Raw genomic sequence first — 22,665 nt, 5'->3', positions numbered from 1 at the left:
CCTTATGAAGTTAACTATCCTACACATGATTTAGAACTGGCCGCAGTCGTCTTTGCACTTAAGATTTGGCGACACTATCTGTATGGTGAAAGATGTGATATCTTTACCGACCACAAGAGCCTCAAGTATATATTTACGCAGAAAGAGCTAAATATGAGGCAAAGAAGGTGGTTAGAACTTTTAAAAGATTATGACGCAAATATTCAATACCATCCAGGCAAAGCCAATGTTGTAGCTGACGCATTAAGCCGAAAGAATTCCGGGACTATATCTTGCCTACAAATTCAACCTCATATTAGGAGGGATCTTGAAAGGATGAACATTTGGCTCCAGTTTAGTAAATCTGATGGATATCTAGCTAGAATGCAGATTGAACCCGACCTCATATCGCGGATCAAAGATGCACAAAAGCAAGATGGAGAACTTTGGGCAATTGTGCAAAATCTCGAGGTGGGTAAGCAATCTGAATTTAGTATAGACCATCAGGGGGTGATTTGGTGTGGCAAAAGACTTTGTGTACCCGATGACTCCACCCTTCGTGAGTCATTGTTAGCCGAAGCTCACAGCTCACCATTTTCAATTCACCCAGGATCTACCAAGATGTATAGAGATTTAAGACAGAACTTCTGGTGGAATGGCATGAAGGAAGACGTTGCTCGATACGTAAGTAAATGCCTCACTTGCCAACAAGTGAAAATTGAACACAAACGAGCAAGCGGTCTGTTGCAGCCATTGGATATTCCCATATGGAAGTGGGATGAAATCACAATGGATTTTGTTACTGGCTTACCTAAGACATTCAAGAAGAATGATGCTGTATGGGTTGTTGTCGATAGATTATCAAAGTCAGCACATTTTCTACCAATTCAGCAAGGATTTTCGGTTAATAAGTTATCCGAAATATTTCTTCAAGAAATTATTCGACTCCATGGCACACCATCTTCCATTGTTTCCGATAGAGACCCACGTTTTACCTCACGATTTTGGAAAGGCTTTCAGGCAGCTTGGGGGACACGACTAAAGTTTAGTACGGCTTTCCATCCACAAACAGATGGGCAGTCAGAATGTACGATTCAGACCTTGGAAGACATGCTCCGAGCATGTGCACTTGAATGGTCTGGAAACTGGGATGAATATCTATGTCTTGTTGAGTTCGCTTACAACAACAGTTGGCAAGCAAGTATTGGCATGGCACCCTTTGAGCTTTTGTACGGTCGGAAATGTCGTGCACCCATATGCTGGGATGAAGTCGGAGAAAAGATTATTGAAGGGCCAGAATTAGTTCAGATTACAAATGAAAAAGTCATTATAGCCCGAGAAAAATTGAAAGAAGCTCAGAGTAGACAAAAGAGCTATGCCGATCAAGATAGACGACCCCTCGAATTTAAAATTGGTGACCACGTATTCTTAAAGGTATCACCTTGGCGTAGCATTCGTAGATTTGGAATTAAAGGAAAACTTAGTCCCCGTTTCATCGGTCCGTTTGAAATCCTTGAAAGAATTGGAGAAGTATCATATCGACTGGCTTTACCGCCCCAACTCTCTCACGTTCATAACGTTTTTCATATATCCTCTTTAAGAGGATATAATTATCATCCACTCCATGTCATTAGTTATCCGTTACTTTCAATTCACGAAGATTTGTCCTACGAAGAGGAACCAGAAGCCATCTTAGATCGACAAGAAAGGGTTTTACGTAGGAAAGTAATCCCGTTCGTTAAAATCCTTTGGAAAAATCACTCTGAACGCGAAGCAACATGGGAATCCGAAGAATCAATTCGTTCTCTATACCCTAATCTATTCTCGCAATAGAATTTTAGTCGAGTAACGGTAAATCTTGCTATCTGATATATGTTCATTTGTTTCTGTTTACGGTCATTTATGCTTTACCTTATGAGAAGATATTTTAGCTATAACTAAGTATATCTATGTAGGAAATTTCAGTACTAATAGTCACTCTAAGTATCTGAAAATCTCTATTAAACTTTTCATACGGTAAGATATCTTAGTAAGAAGGACCATTAAGGCACATATATAAGGTAATTGACAAGTATAGTCATAACCTTAGCTATGAATTTCAAATACCCATGTGTAGTTAGAAAATTCGGGTTATATAAGTTAGTAACTCTGCTAGGAAAGTTTCGTTTCTGTTACTTATACGATAGGTTATATTCTTATTTGCAAAATTTCGAGGACGAAATTTCTTTTAAGGGGGTAATAGTTGTAATGCCCATAAATTTAAAATCATTTTTATAGAAATAAAAAGAATAATAGTAATTATTTATTAAGGAAACCCTAAATGAGACACCCAAGTAAATTAGCATGAACCCTAAAAATTTTTAGAACAATCGGAATCAGGATCAGGGCCCCTAAAACTCAGGGGGGGCAAAACCCTAGTTACGATTATCTAAATAACTTGCTGGCCGTTTTGAATTTTACAATTTTATCAACTCAGCTAAGCTACTTAGACACGAAGCTACCTATAGAAAATAGGTGACCACTCGCGTAGCGCGACACGTATAGGGGTTACCCCTCGCGCTACGCGACAGGGACAAATTTCGCCTAACATAAATTACCAATAGCGTAGCGCGACGCCTACAAGTGATACCCCTCGCGCTACGCGACGGTGTCAAAATTCGGGTATAAATAGAGGAGTCTGGGACTTGATTTCTGGCACAAAATCGACGGAAAAACTCACAATATACACAGAGTTATCGTCGTTTTACTTCAATTAACACACACACTATTATCGAGGTGCTGCCGCAATCAGGGTAATTACTCGATCGCTATTACGATTCATTGTCCGGAATCAATATATCCCAAAGAATATCTAAGTGCTGCCCATATTTGGGTTATGCTTCATCTATCATCGATAATCCGATGACTGAGCCGAAGCAGTGTACTTTATCGTTGTCGATGATTCGATATACGAGCCGAAGTACTGTACTTTATCGTTTGTCATTTTGATAAATGAGCCGAAGTATTGCACTTGGACATTCATTGTCCAAATTGATCTCGGGGAATTATCGTAATCGTTGTATTGATCACTAACTCTGTTTTGTGTGCATTATTGTGAAATTAGGTTAAAAGATTAATCAGTAGTCTAAACTCTGCCCATATAAATCTAAAATATTAGCATAAGGTAGCTTCACTTTGGAGTTATTAAGGTACGGATCCTTACCCCACTCTTTATTGCTTCATATTCAAATTGTTATAAAACCACTAAATTTCTATATCTGTTAAAAACTCCTCACGTCTTTGATTATCGATTCATTTGACAGTCCGTTCGATTCCTATCAATTGATTTAGTTTTCATGCGATAGTATTATGTTGTTACACTCATTATCGCATGTTCCGATATATGTTCCGTTTTGTTATGAAAATAAGTTTTATAAGTTATGTGAATAAGACCATTTGTACTCTGATACCCTGAGTATCGCTTCTCGTGGAGTGTCCCACGAGCATGTTGTTGTGGCATCAACATCATGTGCTCCATCCGTGACGGAGAGATCAGTTCACGGCGTCTCTTAAGTACAAGTGTGGTACATAAGGCTATTAGGAGGCGTATGGATCGATCCTAGGATTTAAGTATAAGGAGGTGGATAACGGGTATGCCAATTCGCCATCTCATGTGATAATTATGCAGGAGTAGCTACCTGTGTATTGTCACGTTTTAAGTTTGCTCATGGGTACATCCGTAAGATATAATTATGAAATTTTGTTCTTGCATCGTATCATTTTCGCCTAAAAGTTCCATCCGGATAAGATTTCGTATGAAGCATTTATTTGGTATTTGAGCCTAAAATTCCGTACTGAGCATTCGGCTCATTCCGTAAACTTTTTGTATATACAGGTCCACAGGCTACTTTGGGAGGGGAAAAGAGAGAAGAATAAAGCCTAGGAATAAATCTGAAGATATTAGTTAAATAAGATGAATGTCTCCACTTGTATATTAGTCTTAACTTTAATGATCGTATGGTTGTGTCCTTATCAAATAAATAAATGGAATTATGACTTTTGTTATGTTACCGTTATTGTGACATGCCAGCCCTTCCGGGTTGGGGTGTTACAATTACAATCCTACCCTTGTCAACTATATATGAAATGAAGGGCCCAGATCAGTTCACGCAATTCACTCTTGGGATTTTGTTCACGTTTGAACCTAATCCTATATATATATATATATATATATATATATATATATATATATATATATATATATATATATATTGTGTTTTCATTCCGTAACTGAAAAGGAAATATGATATTTTTTTTAAATACAAATTCTTTTAAAAGATTATAAGATTTAGTTATAGTTATTTAGAAAAAACTTAAAATATGATATATTTTTTTTATTTTGCTCTTATATATGGAGATTCTTTGAGTAATTCAATAATCTTTATTAATGGTGGGTAGTGTTGTGAATAAATATTAATAAGGGTTGATGTTTGTTATCGTATTCTTTTGTGAAGCTTTATTCTTGTTATATGTGGATTTTAAGTACATATTTTTATTGGATTTCATATATGATTTTGCAGACATAAGCCAAAAATGGAAGGAAATGGTAATCAAAGGGCCAGGGAAGAAGTACCTGCAACCACATCCGATGAAAATGAGAATTGTGAAGTCAGGTCTAGTGACGAAGAGGAAATCAATCGTGGCGATTCATCTTCGAGTTCACGACAATATAGCCATTACACACGAGAGCAAGTTGAAGAACTTGAAAAGTAATACTCACTTTTCCTTTCAACTAGTGATCAAATTCTAAGTGCATGCATGCATACTTCTTTTAGTTTATTTTGTTTTGTTTCGTTTTGTGGTAATAGATTCTTCAAAAAGAACCCTCACCCTACCGAGAAAGAAAGGACTGAAATTGCAAATAAACTCAATATCACTATCAATAAGGTCAAATTTTGGTTCCAGAATAGAAGAACTCAATTGAAGGTAATGTTTGATTATATTTTCATTTTCATAGTAAAATTCCATGGTAAAACATATATGTTTAAGAAATATATAAAAATCCAGACCTTATAATAAATGTATAAGTTGAACCCCCCCCCCCCAATTATTAAAATTATTGGTGCTAAAAATCATAAGGGTAACTACACTTGTGCAGAGTCAAAAGGAGCGCAGTGAGAATGTGATTTTGAAGCAAGAGAACGAGCAACAAATGTGGTGCACAAGCAACAATACCAGACGGGTCCATTCACAAACACAAAGTCGTGACAGAGAACACACGGTTGAAAGAGGAACTTAGCCACATGGCTAATTTCGCCAGTCATGTTAGTCAAATGTTTGGTATACCATTGCCAAACAAAGTGACAATTCCTGGTGACCCTTTAAACCCAATCATGAGTCGATCACTTATGGACTATGACATACCCATTCAAAGGAATGAAAATCTTGTGCAAGCATCAAGAGCCATGGAAGTGCTCTTAAAGCTTGGGAATGTAAATGCTCCACTATGGAATAGAAACATAGAAGGTGGAGGAGAAACCCTTAATTTTGTTGAATATGAAAGGGCTTTTCCTCCTATCCTTGGCACAAAACCACCTGGATTCGTATCTGAGGCTACACGGGCTAGGAGCGTGGTACCGATGACTAGTTCTACCCTTATAGAAGCATTACTCAACGCGGTAACTTATCTTTTTGTTCTTGTTACTTTCATAGAAAACCCATGATTACATTAACTTATACATAACTAAACATGAATTTGTAGGATCAATGGAGAGAAATGTTTATAGGCATGATCGGCAGTTGTACTACAATGGAAGTGATTTCCAATGGTACAGGAGGCTCAAGAAATGGTGCTCTCCAACTTGTAAGTCCTCTTAGACTTTTTTATTATTTTTTATTCTCCTCTATTTTTGTTCATGTAAGAAAAAATATTTTTTTTGCTAAAAGATCAATATTTGATGTAGATGAAGGCCGAAATTCAACTCATTTCGCCTTTAGTGCCAGTTCGAGGGCTTAAGTTTATTCGATTTGCCAAACAGCAAGCACAGGGGCAATGGATTGTGGTTGATTTGTCAATCGATTCGGGAATTGAAGGACACATGACAAGAAGGTGTCCTTCTGGTTATGCCAAATGGTTTCACCATGGTATAGCATATGTATATAAAATAATTTGTGTATATGCTTTTGTATTGTATAATTATGTCTAAACTATGATATATTTTGTAATGAATATGTGTAGGTTACGTGGATCGAACATACTGAATACGATGTGCAATCGGTCTCCCACCAGTATCGCCAGTTAATCAACTCGGGTGTGGGCTTCGGTGCACAAAGATGGATTAGTGCACTTTTGCGGCATTGTGAAAGCATAACAGCCATCATGTCTCCCACCCTCAACCACCACCTACTTCAAGATACAAAAAGAAGCTTGAGAGGCCTAGCACAACGCATGATGAGTATCTTTTGCGGTGGGGTTTGTTTAACGGATGGTCAACAATGGGATTTGGTTGCGGATCATGCACCAAGAAGACCAAGGATCATGTCACACAATTACATAAGTGGTTTTGGTGAACCAATGGGAATAGTCACTAGTGCAACCTATTCAGTCTCACCAACACCTGTTTGATATGTTGAAAACAAAAGACAGGTGTATATGGGATGTGATATGCCGTAGGATTGCCGCTAGAAACATGATCCATTTACCGTTGGGCCAAGATGAAACAAGTCCCAACTGCATCTCCATTTTATATTCCAATATTGTAGGTTTATAAAGTCACTTTTTATTTATTTGTACTGATCTTAATAATTAAATGTTTATTTTCTAAATTTATTGTTTTTACACGTGTAAAGGAAAGGACAACTGAAGACGATCAGGTTATGGTGCTGCAGGAGACAATCAGTGATATGACGGGATCACTCATTGTCTATGCAACTGTAGATTTCCCAACAGTATCCGTGGTGATGAATGGCGAGGACATTTCTTCGGTGGCTCTCTTGCAATCAGGGTTATCTATAGTCCCAGGATATGGTGAAGACGGCGCAGGTGGTGAACGTGGATCAATGGTGACTGTGGGGCTCCAACTATTGCACCCAGATATAACTACCTCAAACATGATCACAATGGAAACCATCATCATGATAAACGATCTGGTGGCACGAACAGTTCGGGGAATCAAAGAAATTGTTTGATCGACTCAACAATAATTAGGGGTAGACAAGTGGTTGGACCATGTATTAGGGCCTAGTGTTACGATCGGGTCAAGGAGTGCATTATTCGAGTATTTGATTATTGTCTTAGCTTGCTATTTTGCAGGTGGTTTTGTTATGTTATTCTATAGATTGAATTTGATATAATATCACAGGGAGAGGTTCATTTGAGAAGAATCTTCTTAAAAGAATGAAAAATGAATTAATCTAGACCCTATATTGTGAATCAAGATATCATTTTTGTCCACTTTTAATTAATGCTTTAATTACTAAGGGTAGTATAGACATTTTGATGTAGAATATTAATAAATATTTTAAAGAGTTACTCAAATCTTATTAATGCAACCATCAATTTCTCCTTCACCATCGTTAATGTATTGGCTCCTACACAAATTTTATTAAAAGTGACAAAATTATTTAAAAATTTTGTGTCTTACACATATTATATTATGTGTCGCAAAATTATTTAAAAGTGTTTGAGTTCTACACATTCTGTATCCTACACCAAAATATTGTTTTAATGGTGTACCAACGTTGAAAATGTAAGATCATATGCAGGAATGTTTTTGTTGTGTAAGGTGAACAACTATTTTATAAGATAGACTCATTAAATTATTAGAGTTCATTAATTTGAATAGAAAAAATAAATAATAGACTCATTAAGTGATTTGTTCAAATTACCTTTATATCCTTTATTCTTTTTATTCTTAATTTTTAATTCTTCTCATTTGAACTCTCCACTAATATCACATACCCATTTATTAATTGTCTTGGTTTTGTGTAAAAGAGAGAAATTATATCAAACATTACATATATTATTGTTATATTTATTGCAATTTATACTTTATATTGTTACTAAACAAATTTTTAAGAATTGCCTTTTAAAATTATTAACGTTTATATTTTAAAAATTGTTGACTTTTATAACTTATATTTTGATGTAAATAACCTTTTAAAATTTAATATATTTAATAATATATTAAACTCTAAACCGTGTGTATATATATATATATATATATATATAACAAGATTTTAAAATGTAATATATTTAAAACTATATCAAACTGTAAACCGTTAATATATATATATATATATAGTAGAGAGTTCAAATGAGAATAATTTTTTATAAGAATAAAAAAAAAAAAAGAAACTTCAACTAATAAGAATGCTTTATTTTACTTCATTTAATTTTTGTATTTAATATTAATGTAAGGGTATATTGGTAAACTTAGATGGATCATTAATTGGTAGACTTCCTTTTTAATAGCTAACTACATTAAATTTGTAACTTATTTTCAAAAATAACATATTTTTTTCAAAAACAAGAAGAAATATATAATTTAAAGTGTAGCATAAATTACGAGGTGTGTAGGATGAATTACGAGCTGTGTAGGATAAATTTTAATATGTGTAGGATAAATTTCAAAATGTGTAGGATAAATTTTGATCTGTGTAAGCAAAAATTTAAGTGTGGAGGATGATAGTGTTTATGACTAATTAATTAGTCAAAGATAATAATAAATGGGTTGGGAGAAAAACTATTTAATGTTTTACATTTGTACCCTTTGTTCTTTTTCTTCTTAATCTAATTTTCTTCACAAATATATTATACACACAAGATAAGTTTAGATTTTTAAAATTCACTTCCTATAAGGAGAGTGGGGGTGGTCATCACCCATCACTCATAACATCCAATCAAGTTCCGCCATGCCATCAACCATTATTCCATCATTCACAACCTTCTTTTAGTGGCGGTGGTCATCACTAGTGATGGAATTCAATCACTTACTGCTTTTTTTTAATTTCATTTTTTAGAAGTTAACAATAAAACACTAAAATTATAAATTATAAATTATAAATTTCATTTAAATAAAACATAAATTACATAGCAAAATAAAAAAAACAACTAAACATTGGGAAAAAAACTTAAATTAAACGGATGGCATCTCCCAACCCCATCTTTCACAAATCTCGCGCTTTTGTTGAATTACGACCGACTTAAACGGTTCGTCGAGATGGGCGTGAGGCTCACACAAGATTTTTAAATCATTTTGTCTTTCTATCGTTTTCAAGTGTCCCATATACGCGTTCTCGCGTTCAAGTTTTGCGGACACAAGTTTTTCTCTTCTTTGTTTGGAGTCGCTTATTTCCACCAATTTCGCCTCTTCGATTCTGAAGATCGAACGAATCACCACTTTTCTTGCGGCGCGGCCTTGTAGGGGTATCTTCTTCAATGGGGTCGTCAACAGGTTGGTCGGGTTCGTCAACTGGGTCGTCGTTTAAATTCATTTGTGTCACACCCCAACCGATGGCGGAAACATCGGGGCGCGTCAGTGAGCGAAACAGATTGTCCAAGAGAATCCATAACAACTATAATTACCAGGAATTTAGTGTTACGTCCCACACCATAACATATCAAATAAAAACAAGTATTATAGACATAGTGTTCTCAAAGACACAAATTGTTCCGACAACTCATAAATTGTTTATTTGGTTTCTAGATTCCCCTAGTCTTGTTCCCACAAAAGCAAAGCATAGCACAAGCATCCTAAACACCTGTCACATACATTAAAATAAAAGTCAATACACATAGTGTAAAGGTAGAAATGCGAGTTTACAGATAACCAACATGTAATATTAGCGAAAGCGAGTTTACACATAACCAACATGTAACACGTAGAAATGCGAAGCAAGTAGGTTAACGACAATGAAATATGCACAGACATGACTGCGAGTTGTAGAATGTGCAACACATATCATCACTGTGACACGTGAAGAAATACCCTTAACAACCCCTGTCCACGACAGGTGCTGAGTCCAAACTATAGTACTATCGTTGCTAAGGTGTCAGGCAACAATCACTGTGTAAACATAACATACAAGCATTCATCGAATAACACGTATAACATTCAATAGCGGTTAGCGTATAAAAAGTGTTTGCGTTGTGTGATCGGTGGGATTTGATATAGGTAACGTATATAACACCCAAAAGTGTGTAAAGAAAAAAGGGATCGAGTATACTCACAGATCGTGTTTAATGAAAAAACACAGTCTTGGATTGAAGGGAGCGCTGGAGAGTTAGCCTGATCAGATAACGATAGTATAAGCGACGAACAGTGCATTAAACGGTGTCGAGTGAGCTAAGTGACGAAGGGTGATCCGATCGGATGACCATCCGGATGGTCATCCGGATGGATGACCATTCGGTCGGAGGGTTGTCCGTTTGGGATGGATGTGTTTGTGTATGATGTGACTTTGAAGTTTTCATTGTAGCATTTTACAAAGAGAAAAGTATCTCTACCTATCAGGTCCTCCGGTCGAACGGTCATCCGGACAGATGGTCGTTCGCTCGGATGGCGATCCGGTCAAGTGAGACGTTTCAAAAATCCAAGCCCCTTGGTAGAATAGTCATTCGATCGGATGGTCATCCGATCGGACGACTATTTGTTGGAAGATGATAATTTTAGAAGTTTTTATAAATTGTTTAAGTGTTGAAAGGAAATCACAAGTCATCCGGCCGAATTGTCGTTCGATCGGATAGCGATCCGATCGGACGGCAATTCGTTCGGTGGCCTGTTCGTTTGAGAACTTGTAAAAATTAGTTAAGTTTAAAATTTACTGTTGAACCGAGACGACAGTACAACGTGTTTAAGCAACGGAAACTCCATCCAGTCCAAGTCATCCGATCGGATGGGAATCACCCCGTCCGATCAGTTAACTGTTCTTGACGGAACTTCATATTCAACCCGTTAAGTCGGTCATCTCCTCGATAGTAATCCGTTCTCAGACCGGCACTTTACTAGAAGGTGAGTAGAAGGCCTGAACGAGCTCAGATTCTATCGGTTTTTGAATGAAAAGTTAAGAATATTGAAGAAAAGTTTGAAACACTTAGTTTAAGCTTAGATTAGGTGAAATCAGTGTATAAACATTGTAGAAATCCTTTAGATCTGAGTTGTTATTGGTGGAATGAGGTCACACTTTGGTGTTCATGAGAACCCATGATGACATCATCCTAGAACAGCCCAAATCCATAGATTTCATGGTGAAGAGTTGAGATTTGTGGGTGAAATTGATGAGAAAGTGTGTGTAGATTTGAGATGAAAACTTACAAGAATCGCGAGGAATCGAGAGAAAAGTGGCTGGGAACGTGCTGGTCGGAGGGGAGCTGTCACATCATGAACAGTGATGTGACAGGTGGGCTATTTATAGGTGGAGAGGAAGAAAGGTGGTGCAAAGTGTGACGGATCGGAGGGCCTTTCGATCGGATGGATGACCATTCGATTGAAGGGTCAGTCGATCGAATGGTTCGAGTGAGTTGGTTTCCAACTTTTCGTTTCGTGCGTTGAGCGTTGCGAGTAAGCGATGCGATAGTATTAAACAACAGTTACACAAATAACTTAACTAACATACAACATAAAAGTAATACAACAGTTAAAAATTTTTTGTAAAAAAGAAAATTTGTAAAAAAAATTTTATTTGCTTAGCGTAAAAAACTTTTTTGTTTGAACCCGTAAAAAATTGTTTTTTGTAAAAAAATCTAAAAGAATTTTTTTTTTGTAAAAAAGTTTAAAACCGTAAAAAAATTTAGCGCAAAAAAAAAATTAAACCCGTAAAAAATGTTTTAAAACCGGGTCATGAAAAAGTTTAAACCGGTAAAAAAATGTTTTCAAACCGGGTCGTAAAAAATGTTTTAAAACAGTAAAAAAATGTTTTCAAACCGGGTCGTAAAAAATGTTTTAAAACAGTAAAAAAATGTTTTCAAACCGGGTCGTAAAAAACGTTTTAAAACTATAAAAAAATGTTTTAAAACCGTAAAAAAGTATCCAGGGAAGATATGTTTTATGTATTTTCATACTTATAAATTCCTAACATTCCATCATAAAACTCCATAAACTCATACACCTTTGTTTAGCTTATAGGGTAACTTTGGTTATTCCATCCTTCAAACTGCTTACTCGCTTTTTGTGGAATATCTTCGCAAACCATGAGTTCATACTTGACCCATTTTATGCTTTAAACACTATTTGGGTTGCAACATGTATCCGTATTATGATCACAATCATAATACAATTAATCTTACGCAAACACTCAATCCTTAAACATACTTACTTGTTATGCTACTTGTTTATACATACTAGGACAATCTTATGCATGCTATCTATCATCAACTTTAAAAAGCCTCCCTTAACATGTATAGCGCTATAGGATTAGCACACCACCCCGTTTGTTGGGTCATTATTAAGTATTCAATCTTTACGGTCTTATTCACTTCAACGATAAGGTTACGCTAGTGGAAACTTTGGGTTGATATTTAGTCTTGAATGCTAGTATGATTATATAACTTAGTATACAATTAACACGTGGATTTGAGATTTTATTCATACTTATGCTATGTATACAAACTAGTATGCTCACCGATATAATTTGTGTTGATGGATATTTGATACATGTTACAGGAAATATTTGACGTTGATTTCACAAGAAAAGATTTAGGGTGGATTTAAATACTCACTTAGTTCTAATCTATGCATTTTAATATTGTTAATTTTGAAATTCCAATTGTCGTACTTTTCATTTTCATGAACAATGTAATACTTGATTTAGTGAAATGAAATGAAATTTTGATTTTTAATTTATTATCACAAATTTAGTGGTATATTTCTGCCATGGGTTAACGTATGACAATATATAAATGAGCAAAATATGGGATGTTACATTTTTTATTATATAATACTAATACAATTTACGTTAGATTTATGGAGCATTACATGTACACCTAAAATACAACAAAACATTTATATAGTGTAATGTTTACTGAATATTTCAATTAAAACACATTAAAATCAAACTACGATTTTTTCCTCTAACGATTCAATACGCTATGGTATATTGCGCTCACAGCAGATTATAACCTCTATGAAAACGTTCTATATATTAATGTCTGTCGGCAAATGAAGAACATATCTGATTGCGAGTCTCCGTTACCCTAAGAACAAAGTTTCTTTCATAGTTATTCATTTTATAATACTCTATCGCTTGTAATGCAATCAAATTAATCTCTTTTCTTCTCACAAACACGTTAGGTTTTATCATTCTTCTCGCAAACATGATCAAAGCCCTTTAACATCCTAATGAAGAATTCAACAAAGGCTTTTCTATATCGATATGGTATTTCACTATGGAATACTTGGATTCATCTCTTCAGGTTATTGATCTCTTCTTCACGTATCATTATGTTTACTTAGATAGAAAAATTCGTTACGGTACTTTTATCTTTAGCATTTACATGTGTAGGGGTGAAGCTTAAGGGGGGGGGGCAGGGGGAGGGGGGCGCCCGACCCCCCGAACCCTTTTCGCTCAGTAGTGTTACATATGTAGTTTTTTTATAGAAACTTTTGGGTATATACGTTTTCGACCCCGTCTTTATTGTCAAGCTTCGCCACTGTACATATGCATGTTGATGCAAAACAAATTTAGACGGCTATCATAATCTAGATTTACATTTTGCTCCCATTTATTGTTAATAACAAATAAAAGTTATAACTACTTTCCTGGGTTACATGTTGATAACATATATATCAAAGTTATATAATAGCAGATCTTTAGAACACACGTTTTACCAGCTATATATCACAAAAGTGTATTGTTATGTTGGTAGCCAATAAATATCCATCTTCATATAAATATAAAGTTGATTCCTGAATTTTTTAACTATATAGAACTTGAATCACATATAAAAATTTAGGAATCCAAAGCCTTGATTATTTGTAAAATAAACGAAATCAATAAATACCAATGGGGTGGTGGTCCATTGGCAAAGGCAAAACCTTTAAAAACACCTAGGTTGAGAAGGGGGAGGTCTTGAGTTCAAGTCATACAGAAGACAGAGGATTAAAGAAATTAGCCGTTAAATAAAAAACTAAATTGACAATTTCTATGATAAGTGATAACATCTCAAATTATTTTATTCTTTTACCAAATATTTAAAATTAAGTTTAAGTTCATTGTAATATTGAAAATTCTTTAGGCTAACGTAATTCATAGTATTTAGTTGTCATTATTACATTTAATATATATTTATCTTACATTTAATGTTAAGATGACAAATGTAAAACCAATGATACAGGCCAATTTTTATGTAAATAAAAGTAATTAATGAAGAAATTTGGTTGCAACAACTTTTACGCAAATGAATCATTTTGGTAAGATGATACAAATACAAATCAATTTTATGTTTTTTTTCTTTACAAGTAATTAAAAGCCAATACTTTACATAATTTAACTAACAATATAACAATATAATTTAACTAAATATAATGCAGTTAATTATTAATTATAATTGTTTCAAAATTGTATTATAATAATTGATTTTTTTAACAACTGTCATTGGTTTATGCTATGATAATATCATTATCTGACTGCATATAAAAGTAGTTGATGAAAAGATTATTTATGATAACTTTAAAGAAAATAAATAATTTTGATAAGATGATAAAGGCAAAAAATTAAAATCAGCATGCAATAAATTGTAAAAAAATTTGTAATGATAATGTAATAATGCGATTTTCATGAAATAAACCAATGATTAATAGTCTAAATTAGAACAATTAAAGTTAATGCCTTGTATTTTTTTTTCTATTAACTTTGTGATAATAGATTTTCCAAATCACTTTATTATATTACCATTTTTATTGCAGATTTTCATTTATATGTAGGAACACAAAAGATTGAGTTCTGTATACACTAAAGTAAAAATTAATAAAATCCCCAAAGTAAAGAAGATTTGACCGGATACATGAATTCAATTGTGAGTAACAAAACAAATTATACAATTAAAATACAAGCAACAAGATATACTTTGAATTTATCACATTATGCTTTTTGAGATTTGTTTTTATTATTTGTATCAACCACATATAGTATTCATATAAATATAATCTCCTAAGAATTACTACATTTGACTTGGTTAATTATATATATAAATGTAAAAGTAAATTTGTACACAATTACTCTAAGGGAGAGGTTCATTTGAGAAGAAAATTTAATTGAGAAGAAAAAGAACAAAGGGTACAATTGTAAAATGTTAAGTAGTTTTTCTTTATTCTCATTTATTACTATCTTTAAGTAATTAATTACTCATAAAAACTATCATTCTTTGCATTAATTTTTTTTTGCCTACACACATAAAAAGTTACCCTACACCTTTAGAAATTTATCCTACAAATATTTAAATTCATCCTACACAACTCATAATTTATCCTACACATCTAGTAAGTTGTCCTACACTCTAAATAATTTTTATTTTATTTTTTGAAAAAATATATATTTTGAAAATAAGTTACAAATATAATGTAGTTAGCTATTAAAGAGGAATACTAGAAATTAATGATCTATGTAAGTTTACAAATATACCATTATATTAAAATTAAATGCAAATATAGTAAAATGAAACATTCTTATTGATTGAAAGTTCTTCTTTTTTCTTCTTACAAAAAAAATCTTCTCATTTGAACTCTCCAATTAACTCTAAATTCATTTAATAGTATTAAACAATGTTTTAAAGACCGGTTTTTAAATCATACCGGGTTTTACTCTAAAATGGTTTAACCAGCTGAATCGGGTTGTACCGGTTGGTTCAACCGGGTTACTAGTTAACCATATTAGGGATGAGCATATCAGTATCCGATACCGATACCGCCTAATACCGATCCCGAATTTCACCCAAACTAGGTACCGATACCGATACCGAAACATGTCGGTTAGGTATCGGTACGGTACGGTATCGGTATTATACCGTATTTTGAGGGTCGGTATCGGTATAATACCGATACCGTACCGTACCGATACCCAAAACGCCAAAAAGTGGATACCGATCGGGATACCGATCGGGATCGGGATCGGTACGGGATCGGTACGGGATCGGTGTGGGATTGGTATTCGGTGGCATATGCTCATCCCTGAACCATATAATTTCATAAAAATACAAATTCTTCTAAAAAAATAATCTAATCTCCATTAGGATTTATGTAACTGGTCATAATTTTATTTGAAAAAAAAACTATTTTTTTTGTAAAATATTAAGCATTTTTAGTAGATTTTTATTAGTTATAAACAACATTATATTAGACGAGGTAAGTAACAATTTCAACAGTGATGGAATATTAAAAGGGAAGGCATTTAGTTAATTAGCAGAAATATGGAATGTCAATATTGCATTTACATCGTATTTTATTAAAAATAAAAAATCAAATTTTAAGATAATGCAAACCGGTTCAACGGTTTAAACCGGTAGAAGCAGAATTAACGCCGGTACGTAAGACATACCGTATTCGGCTTTTAACAGCCTTTATCGTACCAGGCTCGTGTCCGATATACAATTTAACCGATCGGTTCATACCGGTATTTATAACATTGGTATTAGATAGTATCATTAACATTTCTATACTCTAAATTTACAACACTTGTGTACATAATGCTTTGGGAGGTTTTCAAAAAAAAAAAATCTGATTTTTCACTTTTAACCGAAAACTGTTTGTTTTTTTAATTATAACCTTTCATTGAAATTTAACCTCACAACTTTTGTACTTTCAACTTTTGTCACATATACTTTTCCGCAAATTTTTCGATTTACGTTTCATTCTAAATTTTACGAGTTAACACAGCGAAACGTGTGTGGTTCAACGTTTTTCTGTCGCCTATTTTTTTCTCGTTGGACAGGTTCATCGCAATGCGCGGGTACTAGATCAACTTAGTTATTCTTATCTATGTTTTACGTTTCAATCTAAGTTATTCACATTAACCCGTCGTAAGTTCAGCGTTGATGACCCCGCCGCAACGCAAGGGGTGCTTAATACTAGTTATAAATAAATTAGAAATATAGACTTTATTTTGTTTCTGTTAGTAGATTCATGGTAACTATCACATATCACATGAGATTTGTTTTACACTTACATGTTTGACTACTTGGGTTAGGTCACATCCTTTGATTTTATGAAACAAGATCTTTTTACATAGTGAGGAAGTTGTTTGAAGTTTATTTTTGTAGCAGGAAATTCATTAAAGTCTCAAATTTAAAGTTGAAAAAGGGATTGAAATATGATTTTCTACATATTTTTATAAACACCCCTAAAGATACAACAATGTCCCTTTCTTTCCTCTTCCTTTGCTTATATATATGTCTTCCATTAACATCACTAACACACAATTCATCCTAGAGTTTCACTTGTTGGTTAAAAGGATTTTAGGAGAAAGCTCCTTCCTAGATCGACTAATTCCAACAAGTGATAAAGTACCCTCTATGTATGTATTTTATTTTGTATTTGTTACCATACTTGTTTTTAGATTTGTTTGTTAATTAAAATTTTTGAGTTTGAGTTTTGAGTATAACATTATTCATGTTTTAATTTCAAATTTGATGCAATGATTATTTACATTCAATCATTTTTTTTTTTTTTGCTGTATTGAAATTGCATAAGTTAACTACATTTTTTTGTTATAAAACTCATGACATAATTTATTATGTCACTAGGGGTGTTAAGCTTTTTTGCATTGAATCTCGGAAAATAGACTCGTTTTCCGAATCAAGTTACGGATTGTTGAGTTCTAAAATCCCAATCCGAAATACCCAATAGAAAGCTCTAACCCTCTCTGGTCTAGTTGTCAACATTTTACATTTTCTTCTCTTAATCTAGTTCATTCAAATTAATACGAATTCGAATTTGTTTTGTAAAATCTGAATTGTATTCATTCCAAAATCTTGAATCGGAAAAACATATTCGGTTAACCTAAGGAACCTAATATCCTATTCGATAAACACCCGACTTATTAGGTTTTTTTTTTACCTTTTGTTGTTAAATTCAATACCCCATGATAAGAGCATTCACATCCCATTCTCCTTCTCTATCTATATAATTTAACTAAAAATATATTTTTCTATAAAATTGGTCTATTTTTAAACAACTTCACACATTCCATTCTCCATCTCTATCTTTATCTTACTCTCATGCACATATTTTATAAAAAATTTTCTCTTTATTATACACTCACAATAAATTATAGAGGCTTGGATTTGAAACTCTGAATATAGATGTTTGCTTTTGTTTTCTCAAAAAGTGTTCTCTATTATAGAGGATGGGATGGAGTGGTATTTTAGATAGTTTTTATAAACTATTCTTTAAATTTTAGAGAATAATATGATACGGGCAAGATGTGAATGCTCTAACAATGAGGTTTAATTAGAGTATGTTTAGAGTTGGTTGTAGATAGAAATGAAGTTATATATATATATATATATATATATATAATATATATATATATATATATATATATATATGAATAGGGGATGGATCATGAGAAAACTAATTTAAATGAGAAAATAAAAAAACTAATTAAAAAAGCCTAAAAAACATACCAATTTTTTTTTACATTTTTTATAAAAAATAACTATATTTTATGTATGGAAAAAATTTTCAAAAAAAATAAAAAATAAATAAAAATTTGTTGTATTGCACATGTGCACTATTACGGATATAGTGCAGATGTGTAGTACACATATAATGCACATGTGCAGTACAACAAAAAAAAATTGAAACTTTTTTTATATATAAAAAATAGCAATTTTTTTATAAAAAATTGTAAAAAAAAATTGGTATGTTTTTAGCTTCTTTTTAGGTTTTTTTAGTTAGTTTTCTAGTTTTCTCATGACCCTCTCCCTATATATATATATAGAGAGAGGAAGGTTTAAATGAAAACCACTAGTTAACGCGAAAACTCGAAAACTAACTAAAAAAAGCCTAAAAAACATATCAATTTTTTTTGCATACCAATTTTCGCTATTTTAGGTATATAAAAAAAGTTTTTTTTCAAAAAAAAAATTGTAGTGCACATGTGTAAAATAATATAGTACACATGTGTATGTGTACTACACATGTGAATTATTACACATATGCACTACAATTTTTTTTTTTTTTTTGAAAAGAAGTTATTTTTATATACAAAAAACTAGCGATTTTTAATAAAAAAATTGAAAAACAAATTGTGTTTTTTTAGGCTTTTTTAGTTAGTTTTTGAGTTTTCGCATTGAAAGTGGTTTTCATTTGAACAATCCATATATATATATATATAATTTTCTCCTTTCATAAATGAAAATGAAATACTATCATATCTGAGTTATTTATTATAAAATATTCAAAAACACAAATTCTCTTGAAAGTACTTATATATATATATACATATATATATATATATATATATATATATATATATATATATATATAAAGTCTGAAAAGGAAATACTATCAAGTCTGAGTTATTTAAAATCTTCAAAAATACAAATTCTTTTAAAAGATTATAAGATTTAGTTATAGTTATTTAGAAAAAACTTAAAATATGATATTTTTTTTAATTTTGCTCTTATGGAGATTCTCTGAGTAATTCAATAATCTTTATTAATGGTGGGTAGTGTTGTGAATAAATATTAATACGGGTTGATGTTTGTTATCGTATTCTTTTGTGAAGCTTTATTCTTGTTATATGTGGATTTTAAATACATATTTTTATTGGATTTCATATACGATTTTGCAGACATAAGCCAAAAATGGAAGGAAATGGTAATCAAAGGGCCATGGAAGAAGTACCTGCAACCACATCCGATGAAAATGAGAATTGTGAAGTCAGGTCTAGTGACGAAGAGGAAATCAATCATGGCGGTTCATCTTCGAGTTCACGACAATATAGCCGTTACACACGAGAGCAAGTTGAAGAACTTGAAAAGTAATACTCACTTTCCTTTCAACTAGTGATCAAATTCTAAGTGCATGCATGCATACTTCTTTTAGTTTATTTTGTTTTGTTTCGTTTTGTGGTAATAGATTCTTCAAAAAGAACCCTCACCCTACCGAGAAAGAAAGGACTGAAATTGCAAATAAACTCAATATCACTATCAATAAGGTCAAATTTTGGTTCCAGAATAGAAGAACTCAATTGAAGGTAATGTTTGATTATATTTTCATTTTCATAGTAAAATTCCATGGTAAAACATATATGTTTAACAAATATATAAAAATCCAGACCTTTAATAAATGTATAAGTTGAATCCCCCCCCCCTAATTATTATAATTATTGGTGCTAAAAATCATAAGGGTAACTACATTTTTGTGCAGAGTCAAAAGGAGCGCAGTGAGAATGTGATTTTGAAGCAAGAGAACGAGCAACTGAGGCTTGAGAATTTAGCAATGGCAGAAGTCCTAAAGAACCCGCTTTGCAACAAATGTGGTGCACAAGCAACAATACCAGACGGGTCCATTCACGCACACAAAGTCGTGATAGAGAACGCACGGTTGAAAGAGGAATTTAGCCATTTTGCCAATCAAGTCAGTCAAATGTTTGGTATACCATTGTCAAACAAAGTGACAATTCCTGGTGACCCTTTAAACCCAATCATGAGTCGATCACTTATGGACTACGACATACCCATTCAAAGGAATGAATATCTTGTGCAAGCATCAAGAGCCATGGAAGTGCTCTTAAAGCTTGGGAATGTCAATGCTCCACTATGGAATAGAAACATAGAAGGTGGAGGAGAAACCCTTAGTTTTGTTGAATATGAAAGGGCTTTTCCTCCTTCCCTTGGCACAAAACCACCTGGATTCGTATCTGAGGCTACACGGGCTAGGAGCGTGGTACCGATGACTAGCTCAACCCTTGTAGAAGCATTACTCAACGCGGTAACTTATCTTTTTGTTCTTGTTACTTTCATAGAGAACCCATGATTACATTAACTTATACATAACTAAACATGAATTTGTAGGATCAATGGAGAGAAATGTTTATAGGCATGACAGGCAGTTGTACTACAATGGAAGTGATTTCCAATGGTACAGGAGGCTCAAGAAATGGTGCTCTCCAACTTGTAAGTCTTCTTAGACTTTTTTATTATTTTTTATTCTCCTCTATTTTTGTTCATGTTTAAGAAAAAAATTTTTTTTTGCTAAAAGATCATATTTGATGTAGATGAAGGCCGAAATTCAACTCATTTCGCCTTTAGTGCCAGTTCGAGGGCTTAAGTTATTCGATTTGCCAAACAGCAAGCACAGGGGCAATGGACTGTGGTTGATTTGTCAATCGATTCAAGAATTGAAGGACACATGACAAGAAGGTGTCCTTCTGGTTGTATCCTACATGATATGCCAAATGGTTTCACCATGGTATAGCATATGTATATAAAATAATTTGTGTATATGTTTTTGTATTGTATAGTTATGTATAAACTATGATATATTTTGATAATGAATATGTGTAGGTTACGTGGATCGAACATACTGAATACGATGAGCAATCGGTCTCCCACCAGTATCGTCAGTTAATCAACTCGGGTGTGGGCTTCGGTGCACAAAGATGGATTAGTGCACTTTTGAGGCATTGTGAAAGCATAACAGCCATCATGTCTCCCACCCTCAACCACCACCTGCTTCAAGATACAAAAAGAAGCTTAAGAGGCCTAGCACAACGCATGATGCGTATCTTTTGTGGTGGGGTTTGTTTAACCGATGGTCAACAATGGGATTTGGTTGCGGATCACACACCGAAAAGACCAAGGATCATGGCACACAATTACATAAGTGGTTTTGGTGAACCAATGGGAATAGTCACTAGTGCAACCTATTTAGTCTGGATACCCACAAATCACCAACACCTGTTTGATATGTTGAAAACAAAAGACAGGTGTATATGGGATGTGATATGCCATAGGATTGCCGCTAGAAACATGATCCATTTACCGTTGGGCCAAGATGAAACAAGTCCTAACTGCATCTCCATTTTATATTCCAATATGGTAGGTTTATAAAGTCACTTTTTATTTATTTGTACTAATCTTAATAATTAAATGTTTATTTTCTAAATTTATTGTTTTTACACGTGTAAAGGAAAGGACAACCGAAGACGACCAGGTTATGGTGCTGCAGGAGACAATCTGTGATATGACGGGATCACTCATTGTCTATGCAACTATAGATTTCCCAACAATATCCGTGGTGATGAATGGCGAGGACATTGCTTCGGTGGCTCTCTTGCCATCAGGGTTATGTATAGTCCCAGGATATGGATATGGTGAAGACGGTGCAGGTGGTGAACGTGGATCAATGGTGACTGTGGGGCTCCAACTATTGCACCCAGATATAACTACCTCAAACATGATCACAATGGAAACCATCATCATGATAAACGATCTGGTGGCACGAACAGTTCAGGGAATCATAGAAATTGTTTGATCGACTAAACAATAATTAGGGGTAGACATGTGACAACCCGAACTTTCGAGGCAAGTAACGCCCCATCTTTTAATCCTTACTCTTCGTTGTTTTCCGTTAATACGTTAAAACAATACACTAATAACTAAACCATAACCGGCCCACTTAAATCCCGTATTATAACATATATATATACATGCATAATTATAAGGTTTATGTGGGCTTAAACCCATGTCCGATTAAATGCCACATA

The 22,665-nt window shown here is 33.4% G+C and overlaps 2 protein-coding genes and 1 pseudogene across 2 annotated transcripts; all 3 read left to right on the top strand.

Annotated features, from left to right (window-relative positions):
• The first annotated feature begins 363 nt into the window (after positions 1–363).
• Positions 364–5,257, top strand: LOC118482759 (homeobox protein DLX-3-like). The gene is made up of 4 exons (XM_035978413.1): positions 364–752; positions 4,539–4,727; positions 4,827–4,944; positions 5,117–5,257. Exons 1-4 carry the CDS (start codon positions 364–366, stop codon positions 5,255–5,257), a joined length of 837 nt encoding a protein of 278 aa, XP_035834306.1.
• A 4-nt stretch (positions 5,258–5,261) lies between these two features.
• LOC110883573 lies at positions 5,262–7,146 on the top strand (annotated as a pseudogene).
• A 12,613-nt stretch (positions 7,147–19,759) lies between these two features.
• LOC110883574 (homeobox-leucine zipper protein HDG1) lies at positions 19,760–22,433 on the top strand. Its single transcript, XM_022131292.1, has 7 exons — positions 19,760–19,935; positions 20,034–20,151; positions 20,325–20,888; positions 20,972–21,073; positions 21,249–21,368; positions 21,464–21,997; positions 22,089–22,433. Exons 1-7 carry the CDS (start codon positions 19,760–19,762, stop codon positions 22,431–22,433), a joined length of 1,959 nt encoding a protein of 652 aa, XP_021986984.1.
• The last annotated feature ends 232 nt before the right edge of the window (positions 22,434–22,665 follow it).

The sequence above is a fragment of the Helianthus annuus genome, chromosome 10 (assembly GCF_002127325.2).
Source record: "Helianthus annuus cultivar XRQ/B chromosome 10, HanXRQr2.0-SUNRISE, whole genome shotgun sequence".
NCBI lineage: Eukaryota > Viridiplantae > Streptophyta > Magnoliopsida > Asterales > Asteraceae > Helianthus > Helianthus annuus.
This window is presented reverse-complemented; position numbering and strand designations above follow the sequence as displayed.